This window comes from Podarcis liolepis (assembly GCF_965112155.1).
Source record: "Podarcis liolepis genome assembly, chromosome: 2".
Classification (NCBI taxonomy): Eukaryota; Metazoa; Chordata; class Lepidosauria; order Squamata; family Lacertidae; genus Podarcis; species Podarcis liolepis.
Genome location: NC_139555.1, coordinates 88,565,487 through 88,587,332, shown reverse-complemented (window position 1 = coordinate 88,587,332; position 21,846 = coordinate 88,565,487). Strand labels below are relative to the sequence as shown.

Sequence of the window (21,846 nt, the reverse complement as noted above, 5' to 3'; positions counted from 1 at the left end):
GTATGCCTTTTGAACCAGCAACATATTTTGCATTGCTGTTTAGTATGCTTTTAAAAAAGAAGATCTACAGTGGTACCTCAGGTTAAGTACTTAATTCGTTCCGGAGGTCCATTCTTAACCTGAAACTGTTCTTAACCTGAAGCACCACTTTAGCTAATGGGGCCTCCTGCTGCTGCCGCACCGCCAGAGCACGATTTCTGTTCTCATCCTGAAGCAAGGTTCTTAACCCGAGGTACTATTTTTGGTTAGCGGAGTCTGTAACCTGAAGTGTATGTAACCCGAGGTACCACTGTATATCCCACTTTTTTGATCCTCAAAGCTGCTTACAACAGATTTCAATAATGCAATAAAGCAACAATCCCCACCCCACACAACAGGCCTCGGTCCTCTGGATGACATTGGGAGATGTTCAAATGCTCTTCCTTCCAGTTCTGGAGTCCAAGGACGTTGGAGCAAAATAGAGCCACTGCTCCGAGTCCAGAAGAGGAACAAGCAGATCCTCACAGATCCTCCGCTGGTTGAGACAGGGGAGTTTCCCTTGGACCTCCAGCACCTGGTGAGAGACAGGGAGTGCAAACACTCAGCAAACCTGAGACCTCCAGCCCAGGTGTTGGGAAACTTTGGCTCTCCAGATGTTACTAAATCACAACCGCCATCACCTTTGGTCATTGGCCTTGCTGCTGGAGCTGAAGGTGCCCAGCACTTGCTCTAGCCAAGGGAAGAGGCCAGAGGATGCTCTCCTTCTGCTTTGCATTCCCAGGGCAACCATAGCATTAAGTATACTTCTTTTGGGTCATTGCTCATTCAGCTTGTTTATTTTGTTTACATTTTATTCCACCTTTGTTCCAAGGAATTCAAGATGGCATACGCAGTTCTCCCCCTGCCCAGTTAACCTTGCAGCCCTGTGAAGCAGATTGGGCTGACAGTGAATGATTGTCAGGGGGCAGCAGATGAAAATCTGATGAATTTCCACGTGGGTTTCTCCCTCCCTCTCCCCTCTGTGTGTGTGCAAATTCCTTCAACATTTTGGAGAACTGAATTTCGGATGGAAAGAATGAGAACTTGAGCAAAACTGAAACCTGCTGATTCACTCCTCACTCCTGATCCGTTTCTTGGGGAGATACTCTGCAAAAGGTTTTCCTGCCTCATCAGCAGCTGTGGGGAGTGGCATGTTGCAGAGGTGGCATGTAGTTTCAGGAGAAAGGGGAAATGTGTCAAAGTTATGAACTCCTTATGGAATCATAGACTGGCAGAGTTGGAAGGCACCACAAGGATCATCTAGTCTAACCCCCTGAAATGCAGATCTCAAACCATGACCCTGACATTAAGAGTCCCAGGTCCTCTACCATAAGGTTACCAGATTTTTTCAATGAATCCGGGGACACTTTTCAGCTTCAATGGATTTTGTATGGGGACTGATTTGTAAATCCGGGGACTATCCCCAGGAAATGGGGAGGTCTGGTAACCTTACTCTACCAACTGAGCCTCTCTTATCACACTGGTGTAATATGAAAAGACATTTGCTGCTGATTCTGAGATACTGGGACAATGAGTACTCATTACCACTAGGTGTCAGCCAAAGCCCACATTTGAACAGCAACAGATAAGGAAGATCAGGCTGCACAGAGCACTAAAACGGGATTTTCTTGATAGGCAATCTGGGATTGATTGCAAAGTTGAAGTCTGATAAAGGTTTGCAGATACAATACAAGAACTAAAACACAGGCCAAAATATAATGAGATCATAGTTAAAAGCAATAATAATCACTTTGCAAAGTCCACCTAGTCCTAAAAGCTACTGGGAGGCCTCCTGGGGCAGGTGGTTTTCATCATTTCTGATGGACAAAGAGAGAAGATGCCAATGGACACTCATCTTCCTTAACCAGCCTATCGAGGCTGGAGGAGGAAACAGGAAGTGACCCAAGTAAGAGCAAAAAGACAGTGTTGATCCTTGCAGCTGGACAAGAAGTTGGGTCAGAAGGACACCAAATTTTACAGATATGAACAACACCCCACCCTCAGTTTGAATCTTGGGATTAGGCTCACAATGAATTCCAACCCTTCCCAAATTTACCAGAATGGGGTCAGCGCAGATAGCACTTGGCAGCCATTAGCCTTAAGACCAAGGCTTGGATTACAGCACCCAGGGGCACTGGGAACTTTCCTGCCACCAGCAGATGTTGTGGCACATGCTCATAGCAGCACCCAGAGCCTCAGGCTTGAGCCCGTGGCTGCCACAAATGCTCCACTCTCCCCTGGAACACAAGTTTATCAAGAACTGTTACATTACAATTCAGCAAACATCTTATAGAGATTCTGCTTCAACTAGAGGGCCTTGATCTCCTAACCTCCAACTCTTTGAAGCCCAAATCCAGGATGCCACCTTCCCAAGTGCCACCTTCCTGGTTTTTTTAAATCATGAGAGCACAATGGCCATTTTAGTTGCCCTGAATTTGTGTCCCCCCCCAAAAAAAAGTGCTGGGAAGTGCATCTCACTGCAAAATTGTGCAAGACCACCATTCTCTCACAATTAAAAAACGTTTTTTTCCTAGGACACTTGTGGGATATGTGCTCTCAGAGCAGGCCCAAGATCTTTTGCTGCCTGAGGTGGAAGAGAAGAAGGCATCTCTCCACGATCCACATACGGAAGCACTGGTGTTTGAAGCTTAATACAATGCTGGTGATGGGATATCATCCCCTGTGCTACGCCTGAGGTAGAAGGCTAGATCAGGAGGCAGTAAAGGTAAAGGTAAAGGGACCCCTGACCATTAGGTCCAGTCGTGACCGACTCTGGGGTTGCGGTGCTCATCTTGCTTTATTGGCCGAGGGAGCCGGCGTACAGCTTCCAGGTCATGTGGCCAGCATGGCTAAGCTGCTTCTGGCGACCAGAGCAGCGCACGGAAACAGTTTACCTTCCCCCCGGAGCGGTACCTATTTATCTACTTGCACTTTGACGTGCTTTCGAACTGCTAGGTTGGCAGGAGCAGGGACCGAGCAACGGGAGCTCACCCAGTCGCGGGGATTTGAACCGCTGACCTTCTGATCAGCAAGTCCTAGGCTCTGTGGTTTAACCCACAGCGCCACCTGCATTCAGGAGGCAGTATATACTGTGAAATACACACAGCTCTGCTCTCCAGGAGAGGGCATAGCCTGGGGGCTTTTAAAGGAGCTGCCTCTGAAGCTGTCTCGGAAATTTGAGCTGGTGCAAAATGCAACTGCCAGGATGCTAATGGGGGCCAGAAAGTCTGAACATGTGACTCTACTTCCCCCTGCCCACCAACTGCATTGGCTACCAGTGTATTTCCAATTCAAAGTGCCAGTATTAAACTTTAAGACTCTAAATGTTATACTACCAGATTACCATAAGACCCACCTACACTGCATGGCCCTGACCATACTCTTAAGATCTGCATCTGAAATCCTGCTTGCGTGCCTGTCAATGATTTGGTGATTACACAAGACGAGGCCTTCTTAGTGGTGATTCACACTTGAGGACTCTCTTCCAGTTCACATGCATTTGACCCTTCAGCTCTGGCATATAAGGTGCCCTTAAACCAGAGCTTTCCAAACTGTGTGTCGTGACACATTAGTGTGTCAGCTGCAGTGTGCAAGTGTGTCGTGCGAACACGGCCCACGCTCCTCCTGGGGCTGGAACGGGTTAGTTTAACTTTTGGTTTGCTAGTAAAACTGAATCACAGTGTCACGAAATGATGCATGTCCAAAAAGTGTGTCAACAACTTGAAAAGTTTGGAAAGCTCTGCCTTAAACACATACCTTTTTACTACTGCCATTCCTCAAGATAATTTTGTGGATGTACTTCAGTAACTCTCATGCACCTCCTTCTCTGTCTCTTTTCATTCAGTGCATCACACTCTGAGGTTCTACTGTTTTTATATCTGAACAAAAATGAATGAAGTTATTTAACTCAGACAACGGTAAAAAAATCTTTAATTATTAACAGTGGAGGGTGGTCTATTAGGATGAATGGAGCATTGCCCCACCATTCTGCTTGCTCCCAGCCAGCCCCTGCCTGCCTTCCTTCCTTACAACCAGTCCAGGGTTGGCATCCTCTGTCAGCTTCCTCTTCCTTTGTCTCAGTGTTGTCCTTGTAGAATTCAACAGGGAAGATGATGGGGACAAACTAGAATTAGTTGACTCTTGTCTGTAATCTATGGCTCCACCTACTGTTAGCCTCCTGCCTTAAGTCCCAATGGGCACCACCCACCATTTTTGAGGAATGGAGGAGGAAGCGTTCACAGCAGGGACATCGGCAGCACCTGAGGGATCTTAACTCTCAACAAGTATCGCTCCCCCCCCCCCCCGTGTACTGTATTTTGGGAAATGTTTTGTCCATTTGTCCTCACTTCCTGAAGTGGAGCGTGGCAGTTTTTGTCACTGTTCAAATGCTGGCTGCCATTTTGAATCAAGTTGGTGGACTGAAATGTGACTTGGGCATGACTTCCCGTGATTTTCAACACAATGGGTCCAAACTTTGCTGACCTCACCCAGAAGCTTCATAACTGGATGGTATCAAAAGCCAATGAGAGATCCAGGAGAACCAATGGACCACACACTTCTGTCTGTCTCCCAGAGAAGGTGATCCATCATCCAGGGCAACAAAGGCCATTTTGGTCCCACGCCAGAGTCTCAAACCTCTGTGTAAATATTTGCTACTAAGTTCATTTCTGCAAACAGAAGGAACTGCTGAAATAAGATCACAGCAAAATAGATCAGTCCGCCACTAGGTGGTGTGCCAGACCAACAGTTAAGAGTACAGAAGAGTAAGACGAATAAAAATAAGAGTTCCTACCCAGAAGGCTTGTCTGGGAAGATGCTCTTTAAGAGCTGTAACTTCCCAGTGTTTTAAGATGCATATAATGCTTATATATGTATATGTGTGTGTGCACACACACACATCATGGGCCAAGCCTAGAGAAGGGCAACACAATTCCTCAAACACCTTTACATTTTGTCACAATTTTAAAATTTCAAAATGTAGATTTTTATTTCACATAGATTAAGACCTGTTTTTCAGAATATAATGGGCATTATTTTTAAAAATAAAAACGGATTTTACACCCACCCCACAGGGCTCAAACATCCAGCCAGGCACATTTTGTAAATATCTTCCAGGTTTTTTTATAACTTAAGTGGTGTATAAAGGTAAAGGTAAAGGTACCCCTGACCATTAGGTCCAGTCATGGACAACTCTGGGGTTGCGGCGCTCATCTCGCTTTATTGGCCAAGGGAGCCGGCATACAGCTTCTGGGTCATGTGGCCAGCATGACTAAGGCTTCTGGCAAACCAGAGCAGTGCAAGGAAACGCTGTTTACCTTCCTGCCGGAGCGGTACCCATTTATCGACTTGCACTTGACATGCTTTCGAACTGCTAGGTGGGCAGGAGCTGGGACCGAACAACGGGAGCTCACCCCGTTGCGGGGATTCGAACCACCGACCTTCTGATCAACAAGCCCTAGGCTCTGTGATTTAACCCACAGCGCCACCCGCGTCCCTCTAAGTGGTATATACATTTTATGAAATAAATGAAATGAGATAGCCTGTGAAACTGGGTCCTATCTGGCTTACCAGGGGTCCCAGCTTGAGGCAAAGTGAGAAGTGGCACCCAGCCCTGCCACTGCTCCCACCATCACCTAGTTATCCAAGAGGATACAAGAGCAAGAAAATACTTTGAAAATTATGTTTAAGTGGCAGTAGACCCCACTGCAGTTTCCCCATATGAATCGTAAGCTTTTCCCAAGTTGTTGGAGAGGGTGCAATGTTCTGGGATACCTGATCCATATGTAGTGAGACTGTGTCCTGATGTGATCATTTTGCCAAAACATGCTTTCTCTGAAATTCCTATTATAACCAATCATAATTTGATTTTGAATCCTAAATTAGCACTTCTTGTCACTTGAGAGCAACTCTTAACTGTGAGGTTCCATCTCACATGTCTCTTTTCTCTTAGCTACAGCCAGGATGGAGAGAAAGAGAAACTGTCTATCTACCTTGCCAGAGGAAAGAAGACAAATGTGGCAGGTCCTGAAGTATGCCAAATCTAGGATGGAAAAGGCTGTCAGATCAGCCAGTGTTGCACAGATCTTGTGTGATAAACATAGATGGTAGCAGCCACTGTATTGGCAAGTCTTCCCTAGATAAAATCCCCCTGTGACATGTACATCCTTTCCTTCTTCCAAGTAGATTTCAGCCTTAAAATTACCCTGAGAGATGGTGTAGGCTGACATCGGGTTGCCTGAGTTAACCCACGGTCCTCTTGAAGCTCCTCTGTGGGCAAGGAGACTTGTTGTGAACCCCAGAGATGCAGCTGATCACCATCTTAGGATTCCCCCAACCATCTTAAGGCACCAAGTCTGAGCTGAACAAATGCAGCTTTGAGTTCCTTCTCTCCAAGTCGTGATCATGTGATTGCTTCATTGCCTACCCAGCCCTCCAAGGTCTATTGCAAAGAGTCAGTGTTGGAAAGGGCTGTGTGAAGACAACCACACTGGAAAACTTTGTACCACTTATCCTTTATCAGTCCGTGTGTGTGTGTGTGTGTGTGTTTCCCAACTGTGCTCTGGAGCATTTGTGTGGCCACAGGAATTTTGGGTATGCATAGCATAGCAGATGGCCATCAACAGGGCTTCATGTGACCGGAGAGTGCAACTTAAAAAAAAAATCACTTGGAATACGATGTGAAGAAGTTTATTGGAAAACAGATGGGTGTGGTTAGGGTTCCTGGAAGGTGGAAAGTTTGAAACCCGCTGCTGGGGCAGCACAGAACACATTGTTTTGTATACAGTAGGTCTCAGCTCGAATTTCCGGCATCTCCATTGACAGGTTTTTCGGCAGCTGGGCTGGGAAAAAGACCACTGCTTAAGACTTTGGAGAGCCTCTGTCAGTCAGAGCAGACAGGACTGAACTAGATGGACCAATTTTGACTCGCTATACAGCAGCTTTGTATGTGGTCAAAGGACTTGATAACGTAAGCACATGGCCAAAGGAAAAGGCCACACAAACTTTGACAAAAATCAACTTTTGGGCATGCTACTTCAGCTCCCTCCCCCATTTCCGGGTTGGATATTCCTTTCCCTCACAGGACCAAAAGAGCGGTTGATAGCTCGAATATTGTCACACCATTGCATTGGTTCCCTGCCCAACCCCTCCCAAGACAACCTTTAGAAACACTGAAGTCACACAGCACTTAATATCTGAGGTCTTTATTTAATTTTATATACAGTGTAAGCCACAGACAAGCCTGTGACGATCAGACAAGACAAATGTCAATCCCTCTCAACAATTAGCAGCTTAAAATACCTATAAACTACAGTGTTACGTTCACAAGTGTCATTTCTGTAACTCTTCCTCCTGTGCAAGTGAGTTTTTAGTTTTATACTTCTTAAAAAACCACACTTACAGCTATGTCAGTTGCCTACTGATGCACGGTACCACCTGGCATACACAATACAGACACACAGACCTCTTTTAGCCACATTCAGAATTCTCTTAGAAACTGGCAAGCAATCCAGCAAGGGCAAAACACCCGCCTCCCTCCCTCCGTCAGGAGCTGATTTCTTGGTTTCTACTGCTTGCAGCTTTCATTTCTTACAAGTCCTACCCCCACCCCATGTAGAAGAAAGATCCTGACCCAGCTGGCCAATGCACAAACCTACAGACCTCCTCAACGACATCAGGTTTTTAGGTGTCCACAAAGTTGGAATAAACTAATAAAGTAATCACTGTGAACACAATGTTATCACTTGAGGATACGCTCAGAACATATGAGGCATCATATGCAATGGTGGGAGGTATGAAAGAAAATCAAAACATGGTTAACTTTTCACTTTAGTAAAAAAGAAAAAAAAAGAAAAGGCAAATAGGGTTCTTTCAAACCATGTTGTAATCAGAGCAGAGCCACAGAAATTTACAGGCATGGTTAATTTATGCCCATGAATTTCAGTGGATCTACTCTTGAGTAGGACCGAAAATGTTTCATGAAGCATGGTAAGCATGTTAAAATATCACTTATCTTTCCTTCAAGGCAGTCTGCTACATTTATTCCTTTTTGTGATCAGCTGATATGTGATTAATATATTAAACACTTCACCCTTTCCAAATAAGAAATTATATGGAAAAATAATTCCATAACTCAAGGAGGTCCACAGCAGTAAAAAAAGCAATAGTAAGAGTAATGTTACACACACTTACACACACACACACACACACACACACACACACACACACACTCATTCACTGGCAGACACTGCCTCTAAACAAGTCATCCAGGAATGCTTCACCTTCAAGAAAAAGAACACAGCACTTGCAAATGGGATGGGAGTTTTAAAGCTAGTTCACATTTCTGAAATAATTAACATCTCTTAAACAATTTGATGCAGCCACAGCCCTTCAGACCAACAGTAGGGAGAAAATGTATGATCTGCTAACTAAACTAAACTAAAATAAAAATAAAAATGGCAAAATGACAAGACAGGAGTCGGGTTAGGAGAGTTGACAGATAGGACTCAACAACACAAAGCACTTTTGGCAGTCTTTCAGAAATATGATGGTATTGAGAATCACTTATAACTGTAAGCCAAAAGACCTTCACAGAACGATCCTGGAGATCAGGGGGGTCTATCAATCATTTTCCTTCTGGTAAACAGGACAATTTGTTTATGGTACACTCAGAATTCAGAAACCATAAATGCATTTTTACAGGGGATGGGATTAAGCGCCACCCCCTCCTTTTAGACTTTAATGAGTAATGAGTAACAAAGTGCTCATTCATCATCCACTTTGCATTGGTTTGTATCCTGGGCTAAACAAATCTACAGTGAATTCAGAGTACCATCAAAAATCTGAAGGAGATGCCAGGATACGAGTTCCTGGAAGAGGCTCATTTCAAGCACTTCAGAATGCAGACCAAAGCCTGCCCTTGTTGCTTCCTTTAGTATTTTTTTTTAATGAAATACCGTGAAAATTGAGAAAGGGTGGAGAGTCGGATGCTATATCAAGTAAAGTGGGCATAAACTTAAGAGAGATTCTCATCATGGCAGATCAGGATAAATGGGAATGGGAATACTAACAAATTCACTCTGTATCTGCAAGTCTAGGGAAACAGGAATGTTTGTTTACTTATTTTTTGGCTTGAGTCTGTTGAAACTGGCAATTCCTTAGAAGGACAAGCAGATATTTGCTCAGTGACAATGAGGTGTAATGTTATTAGATTGAGGAACCTGAGTATATAAAGAGCCGTGAATCTGAAAAGTGATATGCTGAATCTCTTGAACCATGACTAGGGAGAGGGAAGGTTTCTCGCTGCTGGAAGATAGCAATCAGAAATCAAGTCCCATTCAGGAAAGCAAGGGACATGGTTACGCAGTTCTAGAGGATAAAGCCCTAACAGCAAGAGTTCCTGGACTTCCTATTCCACATTATTTTAGGTCACTTGGGCATTGTTAATTTCTTAAGATGCAATACTGACCAAGGGTAAGTTACAATAAATTATTGAATTCCAACAATGTAAAACAGACTTTTAAAAAACAACGAACTTGTTTCACAATGAAGACAGTGAGCCAGAATTAAGAATGAATCTGAATTCCAGAGATATAAACCCTATTGGCCAGTGTAAAAAAGAAAAAGGCTCCTGAAAGAAACACGTCACAGTCTTGTTCCAGTCCCAGGACCAGTTCATATGTTTCCAAAAAGGAAAGCAGAGGAACAAGCAGTCATTTCTTATGACACTTCTCCCCTAACTGCATGTCTTGCCCAGGACAACATTCTCTCTCTCTCTCTCTCTCTCTCTCTCTCTCTCTCTCTCTGGGGCATCATCTTGACAGTCAATATAAATGTGGGTGGAGAATGAACCAGCACAAGCCATTGGCAGTTACACTCCCCCCCCCCCCAATTTCTTGGTAATGTACAACCATCAGTCAGTAAAGCGGTACAAAATATTATTACTTATAGAGGGAAGGAGACTCTCTCCATCACATACTATATGAGAACAAGATGCACAGAAGGGCTCTAAACACACAAAAAACCCCACCAACAGTGAACACTGCCAGCTTGCTAACAGGATAACTTTGGTTTCCATTATCAGGGGTTTATTTGAACAGTAAATTAAATCTGGGAATATCTAAGGGATTGGCCTTTTGCTCTGATGTTTCCTTAAGCGTTTACCCTTCCCTTAAAGATATAGGGCAACTTTCAGAACAGACCTGAAGCTGACTGGATGTAGGCTATTCGGCCACAAGCCTAGCTTTGGTATGCAAGAATCTAAATTGAAAATATAAAACCTATGGACTATCCGTGAGATTACATCTTCCAAGTACGAATTTTATTTTCAGAGCAGAACTTCAGCTCACTCACTTGGCCGTTTCAAAAGTTAGTTTTCATCTCTCCTTACGTCAGACAAGGATTTCTTTACTCTCTGAAAAGTATTCACTTCTCTATATGTAACAGACCTGCCCGCCACACCTTTAAAAGAAAAGACACTATGTGGAGACTAAGAGGAGGAGAGAGAGCTCTCTTTGTGATGCTGCGTCGGCAAGTTAGGGAGAATACAAATCACACCTGAATAGGTCTGCACTCAAGATGCACTCGAAGCTGTTTTCTGCCTTCTCCAAAACTGTTTCAGGATAAGACAGCTCACACTTATTCACACATTTCTTCATTTCAGAACGTCACTTCTTTATTTTAAAGGAAAACAAAAAGAGAGAGAGATGATGACCCTGCCCACCACTAAGTTCAAAAACAACCCCCAATAAGAATAATAAAAAATCCTATTAGAAACAATAAGGAAGCACTGAGAGTTTGAGTATTACACTCTTCAAGTATGCCATTCGGATTTTTAAATCTGTGACTATACATATATTAAAAAACCGTAAAAGTGCGACCAAGGGCATTTGCTTAAAGTATTTAAAGGGCTACTTCAAAATACTGTAGTACAACTGTGCAGTAACTATGTCTGGCATAACTTGTCCACTTCATATAGCTAGCCAAAAAGTTTAATAGGCCTTGCAGAAAGAGGGTGGTTAGCAGAAGAGGCCAACCCAGCAACGGATCCAGGGACTTCCATGCATTGCACTGGTCTTCCATTAGAGAAAGCCACCCTGAAGCTATACATTCGGACATGGAATGTGGTCAGGTTTCACAGTAGCATTATGGGATCATCACGGTGTCACTGTGCACTAGATTAATCTTTATTACGCTTTATGTAACTGTCTTCTCCTCTCCCCCAACAGGTTTAGTACAGTAGTTCGCCATAATTTAAATTGCCCATTGGTGTGCTCCAAATTGGTGTTTTATTTTTGTACATCTAAGGAAACTTAAAGATTTGCATCCAAAGAGAACCATGCTACATAAAAAGTATCCAGGATTTTTTTTGCCAAAAAGAGCTCTTGAATAAAATCTAAAAAATACTATTGCCAATGTGTCTCATAGAGAGAAAATGTTATTTTAACTGTAAACAAATTCACACTCTGACACTTTAAAACTTCAGCAGAGGAAGGAGTGGCTGATTAAGCTTTGCCATGCTCACTTGCCAGAGCAAACCGGAGTGGGTAGGGCAACAGCCAGCTCTTCTCGACATCATCTAGGGGGAGAAAAGAACCGTTCCAAGTAGCCAGTGATGGCGTCCCAGTGCTTCCACAAAAAGGCAACGAAGACCACTATAAATAAAGTGCTGAACGTCCTGCTGCGAGTTTTCATGAGGGGGACAACACAGTTGGCCACGGTGGAGACAAAGACCAACAGAACGGCCATGACAGCCAAGAGGATGTTAATTAGTTTGCCCAGGAGGTTTCTGGCAGTGGCATTTTCAAGACCTTCCAACTGGACAACTTGCTGCTGTTGCTGCTGCAGTTCCATCTTTGAGATTCTGGTTTGACATGCCTCCAGTGCCTCCTGTTGAGAGTAAGAGAATGGATCAGTAACTGTACAACACCTTATCTCATGCATATACATGTTGGTTTCATTCAAAAAATGGGGAAGGGAGAGAGGCTGCCCTTGTTCTGTATTGCTTCCTACTCAAACAGGTCAAAAACTGCAGTGGGTTCCTGGACACATTTGGTTGGAATCACGCCAGTCTGCTGACAGTGGGATCAGGTGCCAAGGACACGGATGAAGAACTGGTTTTGCATATCCTGAGTCTAAATAAAGTTTGGGAGCTCAGTACCTCAGGCATTCCTGCAGCCTTACTCACGCGGCACAGGATATGAGTAACACTTGTTGGATTCATGTCCTGTAGCAAAAATTCCCTTCGTGCTGCATAGTGCATACAGGCAATTCGCAATGCAAACAAGCAGCTCCAACCACAATGCAAGTTGATTATTGCATTTACAACAGTACTTTCACAAGCCTTGGTGGCATGATAGATTCAGCCTCAGCAACAGTAGATGACAGTGGATCCTACGTGTTTTCCATTTCATGCTTTCATATCACAGGCCACTGTTATAAACAGTGCAACTTTGGGATTGAATGAAGAGACACAGCTCTTCAGGAAAGGTAGACCAATTCTAGTTCCCAGCTCAATTTCAGCTACCTGCCTGAACACCACCCCACACATCCCAGCATGAATACTTGTGTCTCATACCCCTCACCAACAATGGTGGCAGTTTATAAGTGCTCCAGACACTGATGTTTAATTTATGCTGAAGTAGCAACAGTACAGCTGGTGAAAATTGTTTATTATGATGATGATTATTATTACCATTTTTATTACTATTATAATTACCATTGAACCAGAAGGGGTTGAACGAACCTCTCTAATTTAATATCAACACCCTAAACCTACACAGACAGAGGGCCTTCTCGGTAGTGGCACCTGTCCTGTGGAACGCCCTCCCTCCAGATGTCAAAGAGAAAAACAACTACCAGACTTTTAGAAGACATCTGAAGACAGCCCTGTTTAGGGAAGCTTTTAATGTTTAATAGATTATTGTATTTCCAGAGTGGCTGGGGAAACCCAGCCAGATAGGTGGGGTATAAATTATTATTACTACTACTACTACTACTACTACTACTACTACTACTACTACTACACACCTGGACAGTTTATGTGGCAGAATTTTGAACACTGTTTCCCCCAGCTGGAATAATAACAACAACCCTGTAAGGGATTACTTTGGGTTTATAACTTGGGTGAATGTGAAACAAGTAAGAAAGTATTTCACTGTGGTCAGGCACTTGTACTTGGGTACTTGTTCTTGGTGTTTATTTTGCAGCTGCAACTCTCCAAGTTCAACTTTTCAGACTTCTGAATTTCAAATACTTGACATACCCAGACCAAAAACTTCCCCCTCAAAACACATCCTTATTTGGGAAAGAAAAATGGAATAGGTTGCTTCCTGAAAGGCCTGAGAGGATATACAAAGCCAGCTACTGTTTTTAATTCAACATTTGTACAGATAGGATTCAAATTAGTGACAGACACATCCTGCCATCAGCTAACTGGGGAAAATACTATAAAAAACTCTTATGCTTCACAGTGCAGCATTTTGGCCCAAACATACATGGAAAAGCTTTATTATAGCTTCCCTCAAATATGGAGGCAAACTCTCATTTGAACTTTTGAGAGTACTGCAGATGGTTAACTGGCTCCTGTTAACAAAGACTCCTGCAGTAAAAACAATGAGATAAATGTAATTCAGAATACAGGGCACAAAATCTGATTCCACTATTCATGGAAATTAAAGCGGAAACTGAACCAGCTCAATAGTTAAGAAAAATATAATCAGTTGACCATTTTCAATCTGCTTTCACCAACCTGGATGTCTCTGGCACGTTCATAAGACTGATAAGCTATTTTTTCCTCCATGCTGGCCAATTCCTGCTTTAAATTAAGGATCTCATTCTGGTGGAGCTCAGTCAGGTCATTCAGCTGCTCTTCTAGCCGTTCACATCTAGAACAGAGAAATACGGCCGTCAAACATATTTTAAAAGTCTCTACTTTGCATTTCTTTGCAAACTCAGGCTCAAAGAGATGACCAGCCATTTTGAAAACCAGAGTTGGTGGCAGTGCTGGATTTAGGGTGGTGTGGGCTGTTCCCCCAAACAGGGCACTGAGCTGAGGGGATGCGAAATTTTGGCCTCACTCAGGGCGCCATGTTGCCAAAGACTGGTGGATTCAATGTGATGGCAGGAAACTCAATACATATTCCCACACCCGTGTAGGTCTTAAGGTGCTCTAAGACAGTAAAACTGAGATTTTCACTGGTAAGCAGCTAAATCTACCTCATTTGAAAGTCCTGTAGATTCTGCATGCTTTATGGACTTTTTAAAATGCAGCTTTAAACTTACAAAGAAAAGCAGGGTTTAGATTTCAAAACAAATTAAATATAGGAAAGTGTATCCCAGAATTCAAGGGTTTTGGTTTTCTTTGTGTAGTTTCACATCAGGCTTTAAATTTTCTGCTGTTCACATACTGCACGTGAGCATAATGACACATGGGAAAAATATAACTAGGTAACCTTGCACAACTATAATAATATATGTTCAAAATTAACCCTGGGTTGCCTCATCAACTGTATTCTTGCTCTGACAGGGCTATTTAACATTCTTAAACTCTAATCAGATTCTAGAGAAGTCTGCCCTTCGTGACTGTTTTGAGGCTGCTGCAGCAGCTAGTACAAAACATTATGGTTGGTTTCTGGGCCAGGAATCAATTCACACCAATGTTACAGCACATATCAGTGGGCTTTCTATAGCCTTCTAAGAATAAATTTAAAGGCACCCAGTATAATGAACTCAAATAAGGGCATCTCAAATTGTAGGAAGTGCCACAGAGCTGTCCAAACATGTTCGCATGACAAGGGCCTTTTCTTATTTCTAGGGCTGGTTTCCTTTTCATGACAGCACACTGTACTGTTACGCAGCCCCTTTAAGAGACAGCCTCACTTGCTGCCTCCCCTCTATGCAAATACAGTGGTACCTCGGGTTAAGTACTTAATTCGTTCTGGAGGTCCGTTCTTAACCTGAAACTGTTCTTAACCCGAAGACCACTTTAGCTAATGGGGCCTCCTGCTGCCGCCGCTGCACAATTTCTGTTCTCATCCTGAAGCAAAGTTCTTAACGCGAGGTAATATTTCTGGGTTAGCAGAGTCTGTAACCTGAAGCACATGTAACCTGAGGTACCACTGTATAAGCTGCCTAGGTATGTATACTAAAATGGAGGGGAAAATACATGTCCAGAGTTAGCAACTGGTGTGATATTCTTATATTTGCAATTATAAAGGGGGTTGGGGGAGGGAATAGTTAGTACTTAAAAGGTAGCATTAGTTGACAAGTGGATCCCAAAAGATTGAGTAGGCTTATATGCAGTTTTCACTGGAGAACGTATGCAAACCACTGGCTTACAAGGGAACACTTTGCCACATTGCCTTGGCAGTGGAGAAAGGTTGATTCTGCTCAACATCCTTGAAACATTCAGAGGGTCCAGGGGCAGAATTTGGCTTGGGGGAAGCATTCCAAAGAAAACACTCTTTCCAAGCCAAGTATTTCCTCCCACCTCTGGGTGATAGCTTCAGGACAAAGGAAGGATGATTTTGCGCAATATCTCTGCACCACAGGTGCTTTCACAGAGCGAGTGATTATAAAGGATAGAAGGAAAATCTGGCTCAGACAAACTGACACTAAAAAACAAAATTTGGCACAGAGTCCATTTTCCCACCATAGTGTGTAAGAGAACCTTGTAATCTCTGGATGTGGCAGAGCTTCCTTACCCTTTTCCTGCCCAGAAATGTCTTCTGTTCACTGGACAGAAACTAGCCATGTTTGCCTGCCTTTTGCCAATTAAACCATGTTGTTACCTTCTCCTCCCAGTGATATTCTTCAACAGCAGAGGAATGGACACATGTACATTCTTCATTAGGGAGGTTTAGGGAGGTATTTGCAGAAAAGGCAGGGGTTAGTCCAACCTGTCAGTATTTTTCTGTAAAGGCAGCAAGCCTCTACCTTGAGTAGAAACCCTCAATGACCCTATAGCACCCTCAGAGGATGCAGGCACTGAAGCTTACTGATATATAGTGATATTTTGGGTTTATTGTGTCCTATATTGTGAGATTATTGTGTTTTTGGAAACACTGCAGTCCGAGTACCAAGGGGATCAGTTATAAATGCCAATATAACATTAAAAAAAAATTCCTGCAATTTTTGGCTCTCTCCAAGGCCTTGTATCAGAGGGCAAAGAATAATACCAAATATGCCGGCACAATCCGAGACCAGGGAAGAGAGACAGCGGAAGAAGACTGGAAGAAATTTAAGGACTATCTTAGGAAACATTGTAAAATTATTGAATGTTAGAACGACGTGGGTTTAAAAATTATGTGGTTTCTAGCTGTAATGATTAAGTAAAAAGAAAAGAAAGTCTAAAAATTTAAATGGATAACAAGGGAGAGGATTTGCTGAATTAATAATTGGAAATTGGAATACAGAAAGGGGAGGTATGAGGAAGTCGGGGAAGTAAGTTACAAGAAAATAAGAGATTGAAATTATACTTGTTTTTTGTTTCTTTGTTTGTATTATTGTCTTGTTTGTTATTATATAATTTGTGAAACTTCAATAAAAATCTTATTAAAAAAAAAGAATAATACCAAATATGTAACATGTTACCATGCTATCAAAACATTCCTTTATTTGTGGTGCCTCACTCAGGGTATTTTCCTCCCAAGAGGCTTGCCTGGGGGCTGCATTAATGTCTTTTTGGTGCCAGGTACAGCCCATTTTATTTCCCCATGCCTTGAATTTGATGAGATACTTTAATCCTTCTCTTGTATTGATTGTTTTATAACGTATTTGTTTTTTCTGCCTTGGATATACCCGTTGAAGGGCAATATCAATTCATTAAATGAACTGAAGGTATATGGGCTGAGCACTGTGATGTTATTCAGAGCTGCAATCCCACACACATTTATGTTCTTTTGAGCTCAATGGGGCTTCCTGCTGAGTAGGTAATGCATGTGCTGCAACTCCCTTAACATTCTGAATTTTAACTGACATTTTTACAGTACTCTGGGTGCTTACTGCCTCGGTTCCGCAGCATACGTAGATATTTGCCTATGATCTAATAGTTGGGGGTGATTTTAATTTGCTGCAGTGCAATGAAGACTTGCTGCCTCTGAAGGGGTGCCCAATTTTCTCTTTAATAATGAGACATCCAGTGCTCCCTTTAGATGTCACAGCACTGCTATGGGAAGCTCCTGCGCCACCGCTTTAACATCTAGAGGACACCCAAGACGTAAATTGATTGGAATATGCCATAACAATTTTTAAAAGCTGATTGTCTTGATCTTGCAGTAAGAGGTCTCAAACCCAGCATTTTACTTGAATCGTAGAATGTGGAGTTGGAAGGGACCATGAGGGTCATCTAGTCCAACCCCCTGTAAAACAGGAATCATTTTGCCTAACTTGGGGCTCGAATCCATGACCCGGAGATTAAGAGTCTCATGCTCTTACTGACGGAGCTAGACATCTTCTGTTTTGACGTAGCAAATGCACACCTTTGTATACAAAATAAAAATCGTCTGTGTGGTACAGGATGTGCCTGTATATTTTGTGGTTAGCATAAGTACCCACTGTTCTAAAGCTCCACATAATATGCATCACATTTTACATCATGATTTCAAATTGAGACTATAAGAGAAGTCTCCAAAACAAAGTTCTGCATATCACAAGCCAGCAAAGCACTAAATGACTGGTCTCAAGGCTATCTTGGTAGACTAGAATTAAACAGCAACAGAATGGAGATCAAAGGGATTAAACTTGTAGAAACTGAAAGACAAATGCAGCACAACACACTAATTGAACTTCTAAGATGATCCCATGAAGACTGGCAGTCTGTGAATGAACGGAGTGCATCTAAGCTATCTAAAGTCATTTTTCGCTCTGTAAAGAAAGCTTCAGGCATAAATTGTAACAAGAGAGACTCAGTAGAAACTGATGACAGCACATAAAGTCCTGTATTATCAAGTAAACATCAGCTATATTCTCAAAGCTATTAAGCAACAGGCTATTTTGGAGTTTGGTCTCATTGATAAAGGATCGATTGCAAAAAGAACAGGCATGCAGATAGAGCTGGATTACCAAAGAGGGAAGTAAAAGGAGTGGCTAATCAGTCTGGACTATGAGGCCACATCAACTGCCCAATGGACAGGAGGCACAGCTTCTGCCAAGGCTTCTAATAACTTCTGACACTACAGCACAGGGCAGAAGTGACTTGCGGAAATCATACTGTCATCAAAAAATGCTGGCCGGGTGGAATGGGAGGGGGGAATCAGCAGATGAGACAGCTCTAGCAGCACCAAGTCTCAGCAAACAAAGGCAACTACAATACCATCAGCAAGAAGGCAGGCTGCAGACAAACAGGGAATAATAAACAAACTACATGCAACGCCAACTACTCTAATTAGAGCAGGAATCGCTAACACCGTGTCCCCTAACGATCACAGGACTCTAATTCCCATCAGCCCCAGCTAGCATGACCAACGGACAGGAAACTAAGGTTGAACCATCTATGAAGGTTACCACACTGGCTACCACTGCATTAGAGAAATAAAATTTTGTACAGGAAACGGAACCCTTTGGTGTAACCCCCTGACTTTCATACTGGGGTCATTTTTAAACACAAGAATGGAGAAATGCCTGCCTTGAACTCCCATACCGATTCTACCTATGGCCTTCAGCAAACTACCATATGCTTTCTTGGCATCAGTTATCACTTCACCAAGGCCAAGGGAGAGCCCCATCTTTTGGGTGTCTTAAAGTGGATTTTACTAATCCCTCAGCAAGGAACCTTACACAGTAAAAAAGGCAACGAGAGTTAACGAATAAAGCTTTTGACGCAATGCTCTTTGTTTTATCTTCAATGCTTTAATGGCAGTAACAGCTACAAAAGCTGCCAGAAAGGGAACTTCCACACTACTGAGGGGAAGAGGGGAGAGGGAAGACAGCATGATTTTAGCTTTATAGTAAAGGAGTGCAATTGACCTCCTTTCTGTTAGGAAACATAACTATTTATATAAGCAACTTTTCCTTATAAACAGAGGATGGCAGCCAGGCATCTGCCAAAACTCTGTCTAGCTATAGAATCTTCCTGACAGAGGGGCTCTACACACACACACAGAACTCAAGATGTGTGACTGACATGGGAAGTTGCCTTATACGGAATCAGACTATCTAAGCTCAGTATTGACTGGCAGTGGGTCAGACTGGGGTCTCTCCCAGTCATATCCCGAGATGCTGGGGGTGAAGCTGGGACTTTCTGCATGTAAAAGAGGTGCTCTACCACTAAGCCTAGGCCCTTCTTACCATTTTATGGCGCATAGGAGATAGTATATATTTGACAACAAGTGTGCTTTTTTCCCTCCTTGCAGCTTAATGCTACAGATATCAACTATAAACTGAACTAGTTTAACACATAAAAACATAAAGAATAGCAGAGAGGGGTTGGAGATCTTACAGCATTAGAAAATTACAATTCTCAAGGTTGGGGGCTATGGTGCTTAAACCAGTTTGAGAAATTTGGTGTAGATGTACGTTACAACAACCAAATGCAATGTGAGTGTTTAAAAATCATGAATACATTCCCTCACCCTAGGGAAAAAAAGAGTCTAGTCATAGGAACATCTGAAAAAAAACATCTGGGAAAGGGCCACAGCTAGTGGTAGAGAACACAGATTGCATGCAGGAAACTGTGGCTTTAATTAGTAGCATTACTAGTTAAGATCACCTTAAGTAGCAGGATTAGGAAAGACTTGAGATCCTATGAGCCACTTCTGGGAACAGGTAACAATGGCCTAATGAGTGTATACCAAGATGTCTAAAAGCTAGTTTCATGTGATACAGAAAGGTGATGAGGAAGAACTCTTGGGACAATGCTGTTATTTTGCAATCAGTTAAATATCTCTATCTTGATTGCTTAAGGATAATGATTTTTTAACACTACCCTTAAACCCAATGAAGCAGATATAACCTCAAAGTTACAAATACAACAAAGGGAATAAAAAAAAATACACTCTGTGCTTCAATGTCTGCAAATGGCAAAAAAGTAGTCAAAACCAATTAGTGCTGCCTAAAGGTATATCGTATCCTAAGACCCATATGCCAAATGATACAGTAAGTTATTTTATTCAATAATAAAACACGGCCCGCTCATGCTTGCTCTAAGGCTGAACAAATACTATCAGCATAATATTGTATAATTAGGGCCCTCCCAATTTCAATATGGAATCATGGACCAACAAATCCAAATATCTGACTTTTTTTTTTAATATGTAACTTTTTGGAGGCAACAAAAGAACAGCAACTACCAATACCATAATAAACGACAGGGTGAAGTATTCTCCAAGATTTGGTGGCCCTGAAGGTATCACAAACCTTTAGAGAAGCATAGCACTGAAGCCTGCAAAGTGCATTTTGTTAAGTGTTGGGTGACTACAAGACCAGTATTACAACTACTGCACTGGCTCACAGCTTCCAGAGTAAAGTCCTAGCTTTGGCCTTTAATTTTTTTCACAGCCATAGAACATTCTTGCTCCTAGAACCCTCTGTCTTCCACCCTCTCCCTCTATGTAGATCATCGGAAAAGGTTGGGCTCAAAAAATCCCTCATCCAACAGGATGAGGATTTTGAGATGGGCAGGGAACTGTAGCACACGGCTACTTTGGTTTCTAAAACTGGGACTCAGAATGTGTGTGCTATGAAAAGTAGCAAGCTGAAAGAGGTGAAGGTCTGGAAGAAGAAACCTGCACGTGTAGAAGGGGACAATTGTGTATGTGTATATATATTACGGGTGCTGCCTGATATCTGTGAGACTATTAGTGCTGAATGAATGCATGCATCTAGGTGTGCTTTAACATCAGTAGTATCAGTGAAAAGTTAGACTGAAATTCTCACCGGTATCTTTCTTCCTGCAGAGCCTGCATTATCAAGGAATAATCCCTCTGATAGTGAACCTTAAGGTTCTCAAAAGATTCCTCCAGCCGTCCTTGCATCTCTCTGATCTCTTGAATCTCATGCAGTATTGCATCAAACCCTGAGCTCTGCATATCCAGAGTGTTCGTTTTGGAGCTTGGTGCTCCCACAGGGATCCCTGTGGTGCTGTTGGCCCCCACAGAGCCTGATGTGGCACTGGAGCAATCGTCCTCGCTGCCATATTTTGGGCTTGACTGAAAATTATGAACACCTAGAGTTTTCCCCCCAGTCCCATCTTCTTGACCTTCTTCCAAGGAGTCCTTCAGATTAGCAATATTGTCTGCACTCCCAAACCTGTTCCTAATGAGTGAGGCAATCTCCCGGGGTTTGGAGACGACAGCTCCTGCTGCCGAATGGGTTGCTTGGGAGAAACTGGAAAGTCCACCCTTAACACTGTCTACCACTCCTTCGCTGAAGCCGGTGACCTTTGCACCCACATCTTTCAACCCCTGGTGCATATCCCTCAATACATCTTTGGGCTGTCGAGGGATACCATTCTGTTCGATCTCTCGCAGCTTCCGATGGTAGTGCTCTAGCTTCTTCTGCAACTGGAGGATTGTCTGGGCTGACTTCTGGTTCTTCTTCTCAAATACCTGCTTGATGCGGGCACTCTGTTGCTTGTCCGCATTATTGGCCAGTTTTAGGTATTCAGCCACATTGTCATCCCGAGCTGTTTGCTCTATTTTGATCTGCTCAGTCAACTTCAGTATTTTTTGTTGCAGGTGGGTGATGGCCACTTTTGTGCGCTGAGGATCTGGCGTTCCATCAATGGAATCTGCATTGATGCTGCACTCTGTGCTGGAGGCCACTGCACTGGATGTTTGTGCTAGACTGCTTACATCTAATCGCTCAATCTGGGGAAAGAATAAGAAAGTAAAC

General features: G+C 42.9%; 1 protein-coding gene across 7 annotated transcripts in view; it reads right to left on the bottom strand.

The window, feature by feature from the left end:
• Positions 1–7,204: 7,204 nt before the first annotated feature.
• Positions 7,205–21,846, bottom strand: part of TMCC1 (transmembrane and coiled-coil domain family 1) — a 112,654-nt gene continuing 98,012 nt past the window's right edge. For all 7 annotated transcript variants that reach the window (XM_083492785.1, XM_083492786.1, XM_083492789.1 and 4 more), the window contains 3 exons: positions 20,890–21,821; positions 13,766–13,901; positions 7,205–11,904 (listed from right to left, as the gene is read on the bottom strand). In XM_083492785.1, the coding sequence (XP_083348911.1) occupies positions 11,590–11,904; positions 13,766–13,901; positions 20,890–21,821 (1,383 nt within the window). In that variant the 3' untranslated portion in view covers positions 7,205–11,589. The remainder of the gene's footprint in view (positions 11,905–13,765; positions 13,902–20,889; positions 21,822–21,846) is intronic.